General features: G+C 42.2%; 1 protein-coding gene across 1 annotated transcript in view; it reads right to left on the reverse strand.

Annotated features, from left to right (window-relative positions):
• Positions 1-19,525, reverse strand: part of LOC124130931 (advillin-like) — a 107,394-nt gene that overhangs the window by 26,701 nt on the left and 61,168 nt on the right. The window contains exons 12-21 of the mRNA XM_046493989.2: positions 18,499-18,655; positions 17,099-17,196; positions 16,673-16,810; positions 15,766-15,855; positions 14,858-14,929; positions 13,842-13,928; positions 9,606-9,689; positions 7,133-7,194; positions 4,558-4,651; positions 4,253-4,345 (exon numbers count right to left, since the gene is read on the reverse strand). Of these exons, the coding sequence (XP_046349945.1) occupies positions 4,253-4,345; positions 4,558-4,651; positions 7,133-7,194; positions 9,606-9,689; positions 13,842-13,928; positions 14,858-14,929; positions 15,766-15,855; positions 16,673-16,810; positions 17,099-17,196; positions 18,499-18,655 (975 nt within the window). The remainder of the gene's footprint in view (positions 1-4,252; positions 4,346-4,557; positions 4,652-7,132; positions 7,195-9,605; positions 9,690-13,841; positions 13,929-14,857; positions 14,930-15,765; positions 15,856-16,672; positions 16,811-17,098; positions 17,197-18,498; positions 18,656-19,525) is intronic.

Consider the following 19,525-nt stretch of genomic DNA (forward strand, 5'->3'; position numbering starts at 1 on the left):
GACCTTAAAAGAAATCTGTAAAATACATCACTCTCGTACCAATAACCCTCAGCCGCAGTTGCTCTGGCCATGTGGGCAATGAGTACACGAGCGCAGCCGGAGAAGACTTGATATCCCCGCGTCGTATAACGGGATTACACAGATAAGAACTTGAAGTATATTAAACTTCGAGAACGCTTTAATCAAGCAGAAGATTCGGCTCTTGCCACGAAAAATACAAGTTAGTATCGGGATTGAAAGCACAAAACAAACCGATGCCATGTCTAACTTGGAGCCTTGGCTGCAAAACCTTTCACTACAATCTGAGCGTTAAATCTACGCGTACCTTGCTTAGGAGCTGGTAAATACGACCGTTAACATTCAGGATTTATTTTGATACACTTAAGCTACCTGTTTGTGTGTTGTTTGATGAGAAGGGTTAGGCGTATTTTAGGTCGCTGTAGATTTGTTATGACTGGGGTGAGCTTATATATTGGGTCAGACCTTTGATGTTGCGAAACACAAGTACATCCTAGAACTTGAGAGTTTGCCGCCGGGAAGCCGAAAATTAAATCGATGCTTATTCCATAGAATCATAATGGTGTATAATGGCTTCACGTCAACATCTGAACATATCTATGTTGCAAACGTTGATTAGTAGAATTAAAAGCATTATCCGGTCAGCGCCAACAGTGATGTTATATCCGTTAAAGCATAAGACAGATTTGTCTTTCCCTTTGGGTACTGTACATATCGCGGTGGTAGGATTTGTAGATTTCTCTTAGACTAAGTTTTGTTATGTCGATATTAAATTCATTTTCAAAAAGTACTTATTCACCTCAGTCTTAGTGCAAATCTTGATTTTTCTAAATCTGTTGATCACCTTCCAAGTATTTTAACTCAGTGCACTGTTGTTGTCCTAATTCAGGTTTGTTTACATTTTAATACACTACGCAGCTTAAAAGTACATGTACCGACCTAAGATCAGTTCGTTAGAATTTTGTTAGTCGTTTAATGAGTTCGTGGTCAATACAGTTCACATGAGTCATGCACACTGGTTCCTGTTCATCGTTGCGACCTTTGCTTCCAGCTCTCCTGGTCACGGGTTCGAATCCCAGATTCACCTGATTATGATCCGTGGTTTGCCTCACGTCCTGGTTTCAAGAACACAGTATTAAACGCCTCGGACCTGCATCACAGCGGGCATTTCCTCCTATAGGTCACGTGACCTAACGTCAGTCTAATGTTCGTGCAGTAACGGCGGGTGAAATGGGGTTTAACGTCGCGTTCAAGATTATATAACACTTATATGCACTTATATCGCACGTGTGTGTGTTTGTGTGGCTGCTTGTACTAGTCCGGGCTGGTGCCGATTTATAGTGCTAGCTCACTGAGATACCATGCCGCAGTTTAACACGAATACCCCAGTCTTAATGCCGAGCGCCAGACAGGGTAACAACAAATACCATCTTTTAACGTCTTTTGGTATGACGCGGCCGGGGATCGAACCCCGCTCTACCTCTTGACCACGGAGGCGGTCTCGTTCAGTAACGTGATACCAACTGGGTGCTCTGACGTCAATCTCATTAAAATTAGATCTTAGTACTCGCTACACCACTGATCTGAGGACATCCCATTACAGGTCACGGGTACCTTTCGCGAACTTTGACCTACCAATGATGTGACTGACAGGATGCCGACATTAGCCAATCAGAAAGCAGCTTTCTCGAACTTTACGACACTCGTTTCAAAATGGCGACTCCCTTTCCAGACTACGCATTGAAATATATTTAACGAGGTTCTCGATTCAAAATTTGATAATAACACAGTTTGAAGAAAAGAAACTCTGGTATGTCTATAGATGGTCGAGATTGCATGGTAGAACTTACCACGGGCTATGGAAAATCTCTTCCGTTTCAAATATTAATCCCATTGAAGCGTGAGATCGACGATGTCTAGCATTCAGTAAGTCGTAAAACCCTTAAACGTCGTTAGGAATGCCTCGTGTTAACCTTTTCGAGGTTGTAGGATTAGAAAAGACATTCGGGCTTTCACTTTCGCCATCTCGTAAGTGACGTGGCCTGTGATTGGATAGCCGATATGATTTTAACACGTCAGATAAGTTAACATGATATCAAATGCAAGATCTGTCCCTCATCGGTCAGTGGCTATAGCCTATTAGCAAACACATAGTACGTACATTTAGTACAATACGGTACCAAGGGAGGATACGGAGTATATTGTGGTAAGAAGATTAAACCGTCCGGTACGTGTCGTGTTCCGGTTCAGGGATGAGTTAGCTCCAATAAACTCCTCTTAAAGATTTCCATCAAAGTTTAGCGAAACGTGTATCCCATCATGCACTGTGTCCACAGGTTGTCCTGGATATCGTGGTTGTATCAGCGCCGATAACATGGTTGCATCAAAGTAAAAAAATGATCTGCTTTACACGCGATTATTGAACACCTGTTACGACATCGCAACGCTATATTATTATGTGAATGTTCTGAGGTGAGGATTGAAAACAACAACAATACCATGCTGGTTGACAACACTGGTGCATGGAGTACCAAGAGAAGATCATCAGCTCAAAATGATGATGACTTCACTTCGTTGATAATTCGGGACGGTCGGGGAGCCTAGTGGTTAAAGCGTTTGCTTGTTACGCCAGGGTTCGATTCCCCAGATGGGTATGATGTGTGAAGCCTATTTCTGGTGTCCCCCGCCGTGATATTGCTGGATTATTGTTAAAAGCGGCATAAAACCATACTCATCCACTCACTCACTGATAATAATACATTTTATCACATACCACACACCGATATATGGTATTTGATATAAAATAATGTCAAGAACTCAATACTCAATAACATCATTGTGCCTCATTGAGGTCTTGAACATGCTTTTCTTCAACAATAAACTGACACACCGTGATGTGACTTGAATACTGTTCAAAGCGGCGTCAAAACCAACGCACTCGCTCTTTAGCCTGCTCTGCAGAGTTGCGTCCCTTAGCTGCCAGGATGCACTGGTTTGTTGATTCGAAAAGTTCGCCCGATGCAAGATCCATGGTATGTACACAGTAGCCGCGCTCATTGGTTTTACCCAAGGGACAAATGCATTCAACCTGACACGCCCTAATGTCACTGAGATACTGTTCAAGGCGCCATTACACCAAACTCACTCACTCACTCCAGCTCAGTGGAGGAATATACTCCTCGGAGCTTTAGTGAGTGAATGAGTGAGCTATAATACCGCTTTGAACAGTATCTCAGTATTACAACGATGTCATGTTCCAGTAACACCAGGGCGGTCGGGTAGCCTAGTGGTTAAAGCGTTAGTTCGCACGCTGAAAACCCGGGTTCGATGGGTATAATATGTGAAGCTCATTTCTGGTGTCACCCGCCGTGATATTGCTGGAATATTGCTACAATCAAACTAACATACTCACTCACTCCAGCCACATCGACGTGGGGACACCACAAATGTATTTTACCCATTAGACTCCTATAAATGAGGGCCACACAAACCATATGCCGAGACCTTACTCTTCCTGTTTGTCCAGTGATAAAACATGACGTCTTGCGTCATGGAGTTTTTCTCCCAACACATATATTGCGACGAACGGTGTTAAATCTTTCATGGGAATGAAATTATACGCCGCCTTCAGCAATACTCCTGCAATATGACGTCTGTGGTCACCAGGAATGTTTCACAAATTATACCAGATTTGAAAACTCGAATTCGAGTCTTTGGCGTTCTTCACCTCTCAGTGGTTCTCTATTGAGGATACCTTGGTGATGATGACCTTGGCAAAAACCAAACTGCGTTCGTTTAAAAATGACAATGTGTGAAGCCCATTTCTGGTGTCACCTGCCGTCAATTTGCTGGAATATTGCTAAATGCGGCGTAAAACCATACTCACTTACTCGTTTAAAAATGATATAATACACCACTGCCATAATTCAAACTCCGCAAACTGTGAAACTGCCATAATTTAAACTTGTGCCTAGTGCGGCACCCTGTCCCACCCTCACACGTGCATCTCATTTCCCCATGTCAAAACACGTCGAGTTTCGCTTTCTAAACACGACATGAAGATAAGCAATCCATATTACCACTATCCCCCACAAACACACTTAGAGTCCCATTTTATTTGTGCATCTGTTCTCCGGGACCACGTGGACGCATGCGCGCATATAAACATGTCACGTGGAATTGTTAGATGTATTTCCGGGGACGCATGCGCAGTTACAATGAACCTCATACTCACTTCTTGACTGAAGTTGACGATTTCCTCTACAAGGAACCTGCCCGAAGCGTTGGAACATTGAAAAAGACGAGGCGGCATGTCGTTGCCTGGTGTCTGGAAAGGAAAAGCGAACAACATGTCTTGGCATCCAGTAATAATAATAAACCAAACTTCCCATACGGTCAGGGTTATTAAACAAGTTGTGTCTGTGTTCTGAAGAATATGCTCACGAACACAGACCGGGGCGTCGGAAATTTTATTCGGTTAATCTATGAAAATATTATTTAGCATGGTACGTTGTATGTTATTTATATATATATTTGTACCGCCAATCTCTGTCCGGTCGCGTAGTGTTCTTTTCCTCCTAATATGTCCCAGAATTCCGCGGGTTCATCGCCTTCTGGAATTTCCACTGCTGATCTGTAATAAAGTCAGTTTAAGAATGACAACACTGGACATGGCAAAGGGACCCCCAGAATAACATTTAGGCCCAGAAATAAAGTTATCCTTTTAAAAAAACCATCTGTCTGCAAAATAAAAAAAAGTAAAATCCAAAATGGAACCGACAGCAATGTTTAATCCTGGAGATGAGGCAATCCAACTTGGGAAATCATTCTAGACTTGAGCTGAATTCATTTCTAATTTATTCTCTAGGGTCTTAGAGACAGACAACGGGGTCCTTAATTCGTTCGTTCTACCGAAGTTTGTAACAAGGGCCAATTTGCACAAAGAGTGAGTGAGTATGGGTTTACGCCGCTTTTAGCAATATCCCAGCAATGTCACGGCGGGGGACACCAGAAATGGGCTTCACACATTGTACCCATGTCGGGAATCGAGCCCGTGTCTTCGGCGTGACGAACGAACGCTTTAACCACTTGGCTACCCGACCGACCCTTGCACAAAGCGATTTTGGCACTACGACTATTGTAATCTATGCTATGTGGGTGACACCCAAGTCATACACTACGATCGCTTTGTGAAAGTGGGCCAGCAGTAACCTCTCTCATTAAGAATTGACGTCGTTATAGCCACTGGCCCAGTCTTTCACTATATCCATCTTTGTTACATCCGCATGTGACTTGTTTCATACATGAAGTTAAACGAAGACTCGTCAATATATGGTAGGGGGCACGGGTGGCCCAGTCGTCTAAGGCGCCGCGATTAGCTGTGCAGAGTTGCGTCCCTTGGGCACGCCAGAAACCTATGATTGTGGGTTCGAATCCCGGTTCGCCCCGATTATGTTTCTAGGTTTGTCAGCACCATACCCGTGCTCGTGGGTTTCACCGAAGTGGTTAACGTCTGAGACCTGCATCACTTCGGGCTTTCCTCCCACAATTAAGCTGACACGCCGTGATATGACTGTAATACTGTTAAAAGCGGCGTTAAACCCAACTCACTCACTCACTCAATATATGGTATGTCAGTTTTATACTACGGATATGAAATGTGAATATCTACCCTCAAACTGATAATGTGATATAGTGTAGGGTGTGTCACTTGTCATGGAATATGGTTTTCAAACACATACAACTCGTGTATATACATGACGTGTTTGAGTGTGTGAGTCGTGTTTTACGCGGCAAATTTTCAGTCATATCGAGGCGGGACACCAAGAATGTATGTGGGGCATTGAACCCGGGTGTTGGGCTTGATGAGTGAACTCTTAATCGCTAGGCTATTCCAGGTCATGAGTAGGAAGCTGTATATATGTAAGTGAGTGAGTTGGGAATAACGCCGCTTTGAACAGCTACAGGTTCGGTTATACGACGATCTGGAGAGACAAATGTCGAAGGCAAGGTGAAAATTACGCAGGTGTTAAGGCCGGTGCACAGTGAAGCAGTGCTGTACAAGCGCCGTGTGTCAGGGCAGGGCAGGACAGGGCAGGGCAGGGCAGGACAGACCCGGGCAGGGCAGACCCGAGCCGAGCCGGGCTGAGCCGAGCCGAGCCGAGCCGAGCCGAGCCGGGCCGGGCCGAGCCGAGCAACAGCATAAAATCGTAACCTCTATTTGGTGTAATTGGTACTGATTCTGGCACATCTGCAGTTAAGACACATGACAATTCTGCCAGTACCACAGTTCCCCATCTAGGCGTTGGGGTTAGGTGTTCGTGAATGAATCTAAAAAAACAAATCAGATAATTGACATATACTCGGCGTTTGATAGTTAGAAAGAAACTTCCTGGTATTTAGAACCAGGAAGTGTGATTATAAATCATTACAAGAGTTTTCTTTGCTGCATTTTTCTTGTGTAGTGGCTATACGATTACCTCCTTGTTACATGTGAAACTGCTGCTGATGACGGTGATATGTGTTACATATATACCTGGAGCAAACGGGGGTACATGTTACATGTATAACTGCTGTTGACAGTGGTATATGTTACATGTACAACTGCTGTTGACGGTGGTATATGTTACATTTATAACTGCTGTTGACGGTGGTATATGTTACATGTATAACTGCTGTTGACGGTGGTATATGTTACATGTATAACTGCTGTTGACGGTGGTATATGTTACATGTATAACTGCTGTTGACGGTGGTATATGTTACATGTATAACTGCTGTTGACGGTGGTATATGTTACATTTATAACTGCTGTTGACGGTGGTATATGTTACATGTATAACTGCTGTTGACGGTGGTATATGTTAAATTTATAACTGCTGTTGACGGTGGTACATGTTACATTTATAACTGCTGTTGACGGTGGTATATGTTACATTTATAACTGATGTAGAGTAGGAATATGGGGGTGTTAGGTGACCAGTGTGTGATCCTCCATCCTGACAACCATAAGTTTACACTTCGATGGTGCTATGATTAGTTTGTATGATCTCACGGCTTGTGTTGAATCTCGCCATAGAGGGACATTCATATATATATAATATAATATACGTACCTATTTGGGAAGAGGAAATCCAGGAGGTCTCTTGCAACATGCCTCTCCTCTTCGCTGGCTCCCTGGATATAACAACCAGGAAAATGATTACCCGTTACACTCATCAACAAAACCTACGTCACTTGGCAAATCAATACTTCATTACAAAACGAACTGTTGTGTGTTCAATTACTAGTATGTGCCCTCCTTGTCAAGTAGGATGTGACCACATCTGTACATCACATCCACAGCATCCCAGATACATTTGGAGCAGAACAATTTGGGATTAAATTGAGAATAGTAAACATCACACCTGGCAAGAATAAAGATAAAGAGAATTATTTCCCATAAGCTCGTGACTACACCCAACCTAACAAAGTAAGTGACAAACACACGTACTGTATAGTGATATACCATTTCAAACACTGACACTGGCATAGATTTGTTTGCGTGTTGTTTTGCCGCATTCTGCAATATTCCGGCTATATCAGTGCACCTGAAATAGTCGCGTGTGGTACATATACATGTAAGCCACTTACTACTACTTTGAGAATCGTCACATTGGGGGTACGATGGCACGTCACCAACTACGTCATATAGCCTAACCATTTTGTCGCCTCTTGGGACAAGTAATAGAGTGCTGGGGATGTAACCTTGCTCCACTGCTTTATCGAAAACTGAAGCATATCTTACCTTTGAATATGATCTTTTTGAAGACAACAACATAACTGGCCAATAATCACATGGACAAGAAAAGAAATAGTTTTACGTTTCTACTTTTGTAATCGACCCAAATTGCCTGGATCGATGCTCATGATGTCAATCACTGGATTGTCTGGTCCAGACTCGATTACCTACAGACCGCCGTCATATAGCTGGAATATTGCTGAGCGCGGCGTTAAACAACAAACAAAACTTTTGTGACAGTTTGATTTACTATGATTGGAAATGTTCTGGTACCAATATGGCGTGTGTTCAGCGTCAGACTCTCAGATAACGTCGTTTCTTTAGTCTAACATCTGGAACTTATTACGCATCACGTCTCAAATTTGACACACAAGTTATCATTTCCGGTGAAAGAACACATCAAAAATATCTCCGGGCAGAAACTTCGGATTAGGAGCAAACAATTTGCTCAGCCAATCCAGAAACACATGTACTGAGTGCACGGCTAGTTTTGTTCCACTTTTTAAATCATTTTTTTAAAAGCTAATTTGAGACACCAGTGTAAACGTCGAATATGGCATATGCTTTGGATGCAATCCAGGATGTAAAGTAGGCATGAAATGGTTTTCGTTCTGGAGTATTTAAAGATCTAAAGACAAGGCATATGAAAATTTAACGTCAATGACACTCAAGCGTTATAATCATAATGAGGTAAATTTCGAGAAAGATGTGTCAGTCTGTATTCGTTTATTTATAATTATTCTGTTTACGTGAAAGGTGTCGACAAAATAGTCGTTAACTGCGTTTATGCAATATCACGCGTTACGTTATGTCGTAAAAAAATGAGGTATTTATAGCGGTGTTACCTGCAGTTAGTCACAAACAGTGATTGGTTGCAAATGGAACCACACACTATTCAACTGGCGTGGGTTACAGAAACGGAACAACGTTTCACAACCTTGTGCCCGGTCGAATCTAGATCGAGACGTTGTTTCAAAGTTCCCTGTGTTGAACGGAGTCATTGTCCCGATGTAAATAAGTTGACCATTAACTGCTAGACTGATGCTGGTATGTGATAATAGAATTTCAGTTTGCAAACAAACCGGTTTGAATCAAAATTACAAGGATTGCCACTTGAACCGAGTCTAATCCCCCGTTAAACGTTACAGCTGTGATCAAACCAGATATCAACTCATCCTTCAGTTTCGTCAATAATGTTTGCTCCAACATCTTTTGAGGGAAATGGTCCATTAGATGTACCAGCAATAAATGATCGTGGTTCCAATGCCAGATGTGAATGTTTTTTGTTTTGTCAGCGCCATACCCCTGCCCGTGAGCTTCACCAAAGACATCTAAGACCTGCATCACTTTGAACTTTCCTCCCTCATCAACACAACTGAAATACTGTTAAAAGTGCCGTTAAACCAGATTCATTCCTCTTTTGTAACCGAGCGCCTCCGCGGTGTAGAGGTAGAGCGTCCGCCCGGAGAGCGGAAAGTCCGGTGTTCGATCCCCGGCCGCGTCATACCAAAAGACTTTAAAATATGGTGCTTGCTGTTACCCTTACTGGCACTCGGAATTAAGGGGCCAAAAAAAGGATTGGTCGGCTCGGCGTTGGTATACTGTGTTGTATTCATGTTAAACTGCGGCATGATATCTCAGTGAGATAGCACTATGAATCGACATCAGACCGGAGCAGCCACACACACACGCTATATAAGTGCAATAATCTTGGACGCTGTGGTAAGTCCTATTTCATCTTACCGTTTGTAACCGTACCACGACCACCAACAACATTCTGAAGTGACAGGGTACGTGAGAGACTCACCTTTCCAATCCAGAGATACAAGTCGGCACCGGTCTCCACGACGAAGACATCATTTGAGTTCAGAGATGCGGCTCTTGCTACAACCTGCAATAGTTGGCCATGGCTTTATTTATTGAATATATAATTTTATATTTATATGCAAAAACCTTGGACGTTTTTAAACGTCCAAGGTTTTTGCAGAATAATCATGTTGATATTTCACATTCGGAAAAATCAAGAAATGCTACCCTATAAGAAACGCATACGTGTTTTTCAAGAGATCGAATCAGTCTCAAAAGCGATTCGTTGAAGATGTTAGGGTATAGGAAATTACAAAGAGTTCATCAAACGTTAACGTTAAAGTATTCGCATGTGCCGTTTACGTCACCATCTCAAGCAAGCAGTCGTGACGCTTATTTCCGTGTGTGTGTCCACCTTGGGCCTGAATGACTGCAGGACACCTCCTCCCCATGGAACGAAGAAGCCTCTGGATGACATCTTGTGAAATGACAGACACCCCATTCTTCCTGAAGAGCTTGGCGTAATTGCGGCATATTCTGTGACCTACATTGGCGTTGACGTAACCGTCTGTCTAGTTAATCAGATGCTCAATTTGGTTGAGATCGGGTGACCTTGACTGCCGCCTCAGAACGTTTGTGTTCTGAGTTCTCATTCTGACTCGTGTTGTGTGTGGGGACGGACATTGTCATGGCGCTCGGTGTTAGGGGCCGGGGAAACGTGAGGATGTATGATCTCGTCACGATAACGCACACCTGTTAAGTTGCCCCGAACACGATCTGTTGTTCGCCCCACCGAATCTGTCAACTTATTGGGCGGAACATCCGGTAATTATTACACACAGATACGCCCATATCTCCTTTGAAGAAGTAACGGGATTCGTCACTAAACCAACGCTACGCCAACGTAGGGGAAGTCGCTGGTGATGTGTAATCAAAACCACCGTAGCCGTTGAAGTCGATTACGTTGAGGTAAAATAACATCGTGAAGGGCCTTCTTGCTCTGATTCCGGCGGCTCGTAAAGGGCTTTGGACAGTCTGTGCAGAGATGGGACGTGAAGCCAGTCATTTGTGTTTCAGTGTACGGTGTAGTGTTTATCCTGTTTCAAAGGTGTAGGATTCAGATGTAGGCTGCTGTGGTGATGCGGGTCTCCCTGATCTTGGACGATCTCTGATGCTGCCCATTGCGGATATCTTTCCAAAATCGGGAGATTGATCTCTAGGCAAGGTCACAATGTCTTGCCTCTGATAGTTGTGATTCATCAGCCTCAAGTCTACCAATATCGTTATTTCTCGCATTATTATTGAGTCTTGTTGGAATGGAAATTTACAAAAGTCACTTCGTTAACGGAATAATTTATGAAAACATGTTTTATAAATCTGTCAAAATTAGTGACAAATTCAAATGTCAAAGGTCATCGATAATAACTCTATCAAAGTCATAAAGCAATAAAACCGTTTTGTGGCACTTTATCTTCAGAAAACATGTTGACTTTATTTTCATGTAGCAATGCAACCTGGAAGACTTCCCATCAACAGAATGAGCTTCGTAAAAATATTAACATGTTATGCGTTTCCATTTTGGGCATGCAATTTATTGCAATGTGATTGAAAGGGGTTATTCAATACATTTGATAAGACATGATATGCATGAAGTTTGGAACATAATATAACAAGTTAATGACAAGATATACAGAACACAACAAAGGTGTTATGCCAATATTGCTGGATTGCGGTTACTGTCACTTGCGAATATGTCTGAAAGAGTGGCACCTACCACAATGGGTATTCAATATGAGGAGAAAGTGGCTCCTACCTCAATGGGTATTCAATGTCAGGAGAAAGTGGCACATATCTACATTGGTATTCAATGTCAGGAATATGTGGCACATACCTACAGCGGTATTCAATGCCAGGAGAAAGTGGCTCATCCCTCAATGGGTATTCAATGGCAGGAGAAAGTGGCACATACCTACAGCAGTATTCAGTGTCAGGAGAAAGTGCCACCATCCTACAGCGGTATTCAGTGTCAGGGGAAAGTGCCACCACCTTACAGTGGTATTTAATGTCAGGAGAAAGTGGCACATACCTACAGCGGTATTTATGTCAGGAGAAAGTACCACCATCCTACAGCAGTATTCAATGTCAGGAGAAAGTGGCACATACCTACAGCGGTATTCAATGTCAGGAGAAAGTGCCACCATCCTACAGCGGTATTCAATGTCAGGAGAAAGTGGCACATACCTACAGCGGTATTCAGTGTCAGGAGAAAGTGCCACCATCCTACAGCGCTATTCAGTGTCAGGAGAAAGTGCCACCATCCGGCAGTGGTATTCAATGTCAGGAGAAAGTGGCACATACCTACAGCGGTATTCATGTCAGGAGAAAGTGCCACCATCCGACAGCGGTATTCAGTGTCAGGGGAAAGTGCCACCACCTTACAGTGGTATTCAATGTCAGGAGAAAGTGGCACATACCTACAGCGGTATTCAGTGTCTGGAGAAAGTACCACCATCCTACAGCAGTATTCAATGTCAGGAGAAAGTGGCACATACCTACAGCGGTATTCAATGTCAGGAGAAAGTGCCACCATCCTACAGCGGTATTCATGTCAGGAGAAAGTGACACCAACCTACAGCGGTATTCAATGTCAGGAGAAAGTGAAATCTACCTTGTTGATGTTGTATCCCAGGATTTATTATTGATATCATTCATGTTATTAAATACATGCTTATTAATGTCATTATACTGCGTTAACAACAGGGGATGGATATGTGTTTGTGACGGGAGCCTAGGTGGAGCAGGATATGCTCTGCTTTTCGCGAACACATGTTATCACCACAATGTGACTGTGATTCATAAACACATGCTTATGATATTGTCGGATTAGCACAAAGGATTTTGTCGCTTATATCTATATGGTAAACAATGAAAACATGAAATAGTAACACAATGAATTTGATGAACAATGTACAGCCAAACCTTGTTAATCCGGTAAACTCGCTTACTGGAGGATGACCGTTCACTGAACATACTACATTATAAAGGTACATTATTACTATGTGTATTCGTTAATCCGGACGTGTTTGCCAGGAAAGTCACCATCCGGATTAAGTGGGTTTCGCTTACTTTTTCGGTTTACTTAACCTTTGGAGAAACGTAATTAGCCAGCTTGATGTTAACCTTACGATCACATTAACTTGACGGTATTTCTTCCACAGTACTTTCCTCAAGTGCTACAGAAAGCCACTTCGCCATGATTCACACTAAGTCGATAGTGATTAGTTAAGCAGACGGAGTAACCCCTTGACCTACACCTGGTACCAACATTCAGTGACGTGCGAGTTGGGATAGGAACCTATTTGCAGTGGTATTCACAGTAGAAAGTGGCACCAACCTGCAGTGATATTATATATCAGGAGACAGCGGTACCTTCCGAAAGGGGTATTCAATATCAGGAGAAAGTGCCATATTTTCTACATGTCAATAGAAATTGGCACCTATTTTCAGTGGTTTTCAATATCAGGAGAAAGTGGCATTTCATCTTCGGTGGTATCAAATATCAGGAGAAAGTGCCACATTTTCTACATGTCAATAGAAATTGGCACCTATTTTCAGTGGTTTTCAATGTCAGGAGAAAGTAGCATTTTATCTTCGGTGGTATCAAATATCAGGAGAAAGTGGCATTTTATCTTCGGTGGTATCAAATATCAGGAGAAAGTGCCACATTTTCTACATGTCAATAGACATTGGCACCTATTTTCAGTGGTTTTCAATGTCAGGAGAAAGTGGCATTTTATCTTCGGTGGTATCAAATATCAGGAGAAAGTGCCACCGACCGTAAGAGGTATTCAATTTCTGGGCTAAGTAGTACATTTCGTCACTGGTGTTACATATGAGTTTAAAGTTGTACCTATTTTCAGTGGTATTAAATATCAGGAGAAAGGGGCACCTTATTTTCAGGGGCATTGCATATCATCATTTATATTGAATACCAGGAAAGAGTGGCATCTACCTTTTGGGTATTCAGTGTCAGGAAATGTATCATGACATGGTATTTCTTGTCGATTTAAATTGGCACCTAAAGTTAGTGGTATTCAATATTAGGAGAAAGTGGCACCTTATCTGAAATGGTATTAAATGTCAATAAAAAGTGGAACCTATTTTCAAAAGTATTAAGTTTCGGGAGAAAGATGCACCTATCTTCAGGAGTACTCAATATTAGAAATCTGGGTGTTACCTGAATAGCTCGTGTGTTGAACTCATTAGTTCCTCGAATGTGATACACCTTAGCTGGGCTCTCTTCCACTTCGTTGTTAATGCCGCCCTGAAGAGAAACAGCGACTTGAAATCAACTCGTACACAGCTGAATCCTGTTGTGTTTGCCTGAGTTGGTTATGAACCGTAGAGTTCCAACAACAGCCAGGCTTGAGCGCCATCAGTACTACGCACCATTACGTCTCGAAAAGTGGTTATCTCAGCACATACATGTACTCGCACGTGGCTATTTTATAGACATGTCCAGGATTGAGAGGTTAACGCCAGTTCGCTTCACCCAGAATTTGACTTTAGGACGAGGTAGGACAATAACCCTTTTGGTCCATTGGGAATATAACAGAAAACTTTGAAATAGTGTGGTGCCAGACATTTCCAATGGCCGAAACTAGCCTTTAGTCTCTGTTACACTTGGCATAATCAAGGGCACAAAAATAGCTAAAATTAGGAAAAAATGTCATTTTTACCAATTAAAATATAATTACGAGGAAGCCCGTGACCAAAGATGTATTTTTTACCATGTGTTTCTCCTGACATCGTGGTTCAAAGTCTTGCTTATGTAAACTATTACAAAAAAATATATTCCTGAAAACCTATCATAACATCAGTCCTTTTAACCCATGTTAACCCTCCCCATATATGTAGTGTGTTATAAACGCTGCACTTGTATATATAAACGTTTTATTCTCAATCATGTGAACACATCTGAGAAAGCACATAACGATTTCTAAACCTGTACTCGTTTTTTAAAGTTGCTTATCCTTTGGGCAATAAGGTCCTTATTCGACCCCTTCATCAATATGTAAATATGTTCCTTTTTGAGAGAATATATTTGAATACGGGTAAATGGTGAAAATTTACAAACCCGGTAAAAACTTGAAATTCATGTGTACTTATTCACTACATCTGTTTATGTTTAGGATTTATCAAGCTGGAGCACAGCCATGTCACAGTGATATCTTCACACATCCAAATACTTACCAAGAATATAATCATCTTCCCCTGAAATAACCGCAGGAAGTGCTCAGGCTCTTGTCCCTGTACAACCCGAATCTGAATAGAAGTAAAAACATGAGTGAGCTCCGCAATTACAGTTTAAGTAGAATTCCTATCCCGGTGTGTCAGGTTGATGTGGGAGGAAATGCCGTCATGAGGCATGTCGAAGATGTCAGCGACTTGAAAAACACGAGCACGGGGATGATGATGACAAACCAAGTATGATAATCATAATAATTTTGAGATGAGAACCCATCACCAATGGACACTGTTCCTGTTATTCGACGGATGTCCGAATAGCAAATTGTGGCTCTGTCCCCTTTTGGTATGATTTAGTAAGTGAAGGAACACTACACAACCTGCCGGGCAAAAGAAAGTATACACCCATGTTTGTTGATGGATAAAACTTAAAGAAACAAGAAATGGTTATTCAGTGAGGATGCATTTGACACGGCTGTCATACTTGTCAAGGTAGACACAATTTTATGGATAACAACTTCTTTAATACTGTAAAAGGCGAAGTGTTGGTATAGATCCTTATACCGTTGTCAAGCAAGACTGACATAGATTTGTCATAGTTGTTTTTTGGACCTTAAGTGTGCATCGTCTCGGCGACTGTTTACAGTCTAGTAACGTTTTGATTTTGTTTGTAGTTTTTGGTCAAATCCAATTTACATGTATATACTTTCTTTTGCCCGGCAGTGTATTCTGCTGCTGCTGGTGTGTTTTTCCACTGAAGAAGAACATGAGTGTTACCTACTTGCCAGCAATCAATGGCGCACTGTCAATAACATTGGCCAACCAAGTCGACCATGGCGTCAATGTCTTAGTGTTCTTATCAGGAGTCATGTAGAATGAGAACTGGACACTTCTAGTGGGAAGTTGGCCATTACCTGTATAGCTTTGCCGTGGAGATCGTTGTCGTCCAGTCGCTGGGCAAGTATTGCGGATCCTCCCCTCTCGTCGATGGTGCTCTTGCTTCCCTGTAAGGACAGATCGGACAGAGGTTGAAGTGGTCCTCACTTCTTCCTTACACTTGTGTGGTTCTTTTTGGTTTATTCAACCTTGATATCTATACCTTGCATGAGGTTCTGTGTTTCTCTATTTCTATGTTTGTCTACATTGATGTCTACCTGCGAGCTAGATCTGTATACGGCTTATAACCCATGCTAATATTTTCGGCAGTTGTAATATGCAAAGGGGTTTGTCGCTTTTATTTACATACACAATTGTATACTATGTCTTTACCTCGAGATATGGAAGGGTTACTACCTTACTAGGCATGGATAGTGCATGTGCTGTATACCATGTCATGACCTTGATATATGAAAGTTGTTTTACCTGTGCATGTAAGCCATTGAAGATAAATGATTGGCTATATGCTTGTGTAACACCGTGTGGGCGTACGGGACTGTATGTATCGTATGACATATCAATGTCTCGGTATAAGTACGTTAACTATTCTATTTACTAAATAGGTAATCACTCAGTAATATATTCCATCTATGGTACATGAATACATGCTAGTGAGATACTAATGTTCTTGCATTTTGTTCCTTGGCAAATACATGTACGAGTCACGCCATGTGTGGCGTTGTGCAACTAACACACTTTTTTAAAGCCAATTGTGTGACCGGTAGGTTCAACAGGTAGGACAGGACGTGCTTATTCCGAATCGTCACTGATTTTAGTGGTCCATTCCCACAATGCACATGCATTTTACGCCCAATGGAATCTGTTTCGGCAGATTATCGAGACTGATTCTTTGGTGTTGAAGTTTTGAACTGCTGCAGTACTGACCTGCCAGAAGTAGATGATGTAGCTCTCCCTGTTGCCGACCTTGTAGGTGTAGAGGACGATGTAACAGTCGCCGGTGTAGAACACGCCGTGCATCTCTTCGGGCAGGATCACCATGGCGTTCTGTTCTATTCGCCAGATCTACGGGGAATGTCACAGTGAAACATAATTGATCCATGCGTTGCTTAAGCTGCTTGTTGCCGGGTTGGCAGATCACCCGTGGAACAAAGCACTTTGTGTTCACGAGCACGAGGATGTGTTAAATGAATCCATGGAATCGCACCAACATCAAAGTTCCTTTTGTTAATAAAACCGAATTATAAGAAAACTGCAGTCAGTGGAAGACTGTCTACTCTGTCCTCAACACTGTGATGTAATGCATGTGTTGTAGGAGGTGAGAAAGCAATCAATTATTGAGTCACGAATTACCTGTTTTGTGCCCAAGCCATTGTCGGGGATGAAATCCTTCTTGGATTTGGATGTCTTTTTATGAAGTCCAGTGGCATCAAATTTCTCATTGCTGTATTCTGGAGAAGAGGAAGTATAAAGGATCGTGCTGTTACAAGTGGAATGTAGGAACCATGTGCTCGATTTGATGAATGAATTAATGACACTACTACTACTACGACTACTACTACGACTACTACCACTACTACTACTACTACCGCTACTACTACTACTACTACTACCGCAACTACTACCACTACTATTACTACCGCAACTACTACTACTACTACTACTACTACCACTACTACTACCGCTACTACTACTACTACTACTACTACCGCTACTACTACGACTACTACTACTACTACCACTACTACTACTACCGCTACTACTACTACTACTACTACCGCAACTACTACCACTACTATTACTACCGCAACTACTACTACTACTACTACTACTACCACTACTACTACCGCTACTACTACTACTACTACTACTACTACTACTACTACTACTACCGCTACTGCTACTGCTACTACTACTACTACTACTACTGACCCGTGAAGACCCGGGGTAGACTAGGTCTTCAGCAACCAATGCTTGCCGTAAAAAGGGACTAAGCTTGTCGTAAAAAGCGACTAACGGGATCGGATGGTCAGGCTCGCTGACTTGGTTGATGCATGTCATCGTATCCCAATTGCGTGGATCGATGCTCATGATGTGAAACACTGGATTGTCCGGTCCAGACTCGATTATTTACTGCTGTCATGTAGCTGGAATATTGCTGAGTATTATATTTAGATGCTCGAATAATCTGTAAACTTCCGGAATAGCATGGATGGATGTCAAGCATCATAGAGACATGTGGAATATTCTGTGATGTTCTTGTGACACTGGACTGGTCTGGCACTGTGTGGAAAGTGTTGGAAGCCTGTCATCTCACATTTCATCTGACATTACATCAAAACCAGCTTTGTGTGACGATCACTTATCACCACGGATTCCCAGCCAGGGCCTGTCGCAGGCTTGACCTCTGTTGCGGATGGGTGTATATGATTATCACTGAACGTTTTGCTATCACCACTGCCACATATGTTGAATTTGATACTGCCTTTGAATATTGTACAACCACTCTATTGCATACTTCCATTGTAATTGCTGTGCAGTAATTTGTATTGATTTGTAAACCTAGTTAATTGTGTAATACAATTGTTGATTGTATACCATTTGTTGGTTGTGCGTTAGTTTAACACTAAATTCTTTAACGTACAGATGTCTGGTTAACATATTGTTTCAATTGACAACTGTTACGTCTTCGTCAACTACTTCTACTACTGCGCATGTGCTAGGTGCTATCTCATCGTAAACAATAAACGCACTGGCAATTCTATTGGTCTTGTAGACCTGTCCCAGCCCCCTCTGGGCGTTAGGGGGTGCCCATAGGGAGAAGTATTGTTTGAAGAGGGGCGTCTCCCCTCCCTCCACCAGCTGGGTGATCGACGTCCACTCGGGGTACCCTCGCATGGACAGGAAGTCCTGAATAAACATAAACACTGGAGTCAGTGACCAAAAAAATACATATTGTCATGAATTTTAGTTACATACTTACTTATATATCATTGCCTGGAAACCATTACACTACGTCACAAGGAATACTGTTCAACGCTGCACTTCACCCAACTCTTTAACTCACTCACTCACTCTGGAAATCAATCAAGATGCAAGACGTATAAGTATGGTGGTAATATCGGCGTAAATCGCCGTGAATCAAATTGGTTTGAGTCGGCATTCCCAGTTATAAGTACATGTACCACACACTTATCATGCTTAGGGACATCGAAGTGCAGGGGCTGCAAATTTGCTAAAGGAAGCGTAAAAGCTCCCTCGTTAATAATGGTAGTAAATAATTCTGAATCAAGTTTCCTTTTCCTCATTTCCTATGTTCCCGTGTTGTTTTAGGTGAACAATTGACTTGTCTTTGCATGTGTTTGTGACGGATGCAACCACTGGGGCAGGAAAGGCTCAACTTTTCGTTTTCGCGAACACCTGATATCATCAATATTTTGTGTGTGTGTGTGTGTGTGTGTGTGTGTGTGTGTGTGTATAGCTATACTCATAAACACTTACTCATGATAGTCGGTATCGTACAATCGACTCTGCGTTTAACAGAGATCTTTCTTGTGGCTATTGCAAGGATTTTGACGCTTTTATTTATTTGATGCGATGAGGTCACTTGATTGTTTTTCTGAATTTCTTTTAACAACTGTTGCTGCAATCTCTTAACAAAATAAGACCAAAAACACAACTCCAGTAAACACTCAACGTCGACAGGGTTGGTCCCATTAACCTGGATATCTAACATCAATGGAGACGAATTCGACATCTTTATCAAATCACATAGATATT

Source organism: Haliotis rufescens, unplaced genomic scaffold (assembly GCF_023055435.1).
Source record: "Haliotis rufescens isolate VD_foot unplaced genomic scaffold, xgHalRufe1.0.p SCAF_20, whole genome shotgun sequence".
Taxonomy (NCBI): Eukaryota; Metazoa; Mollusca; class Gastropoda; order Lepetellida; family Haliotidae; genus Haliotis; species Haliotis rufescens.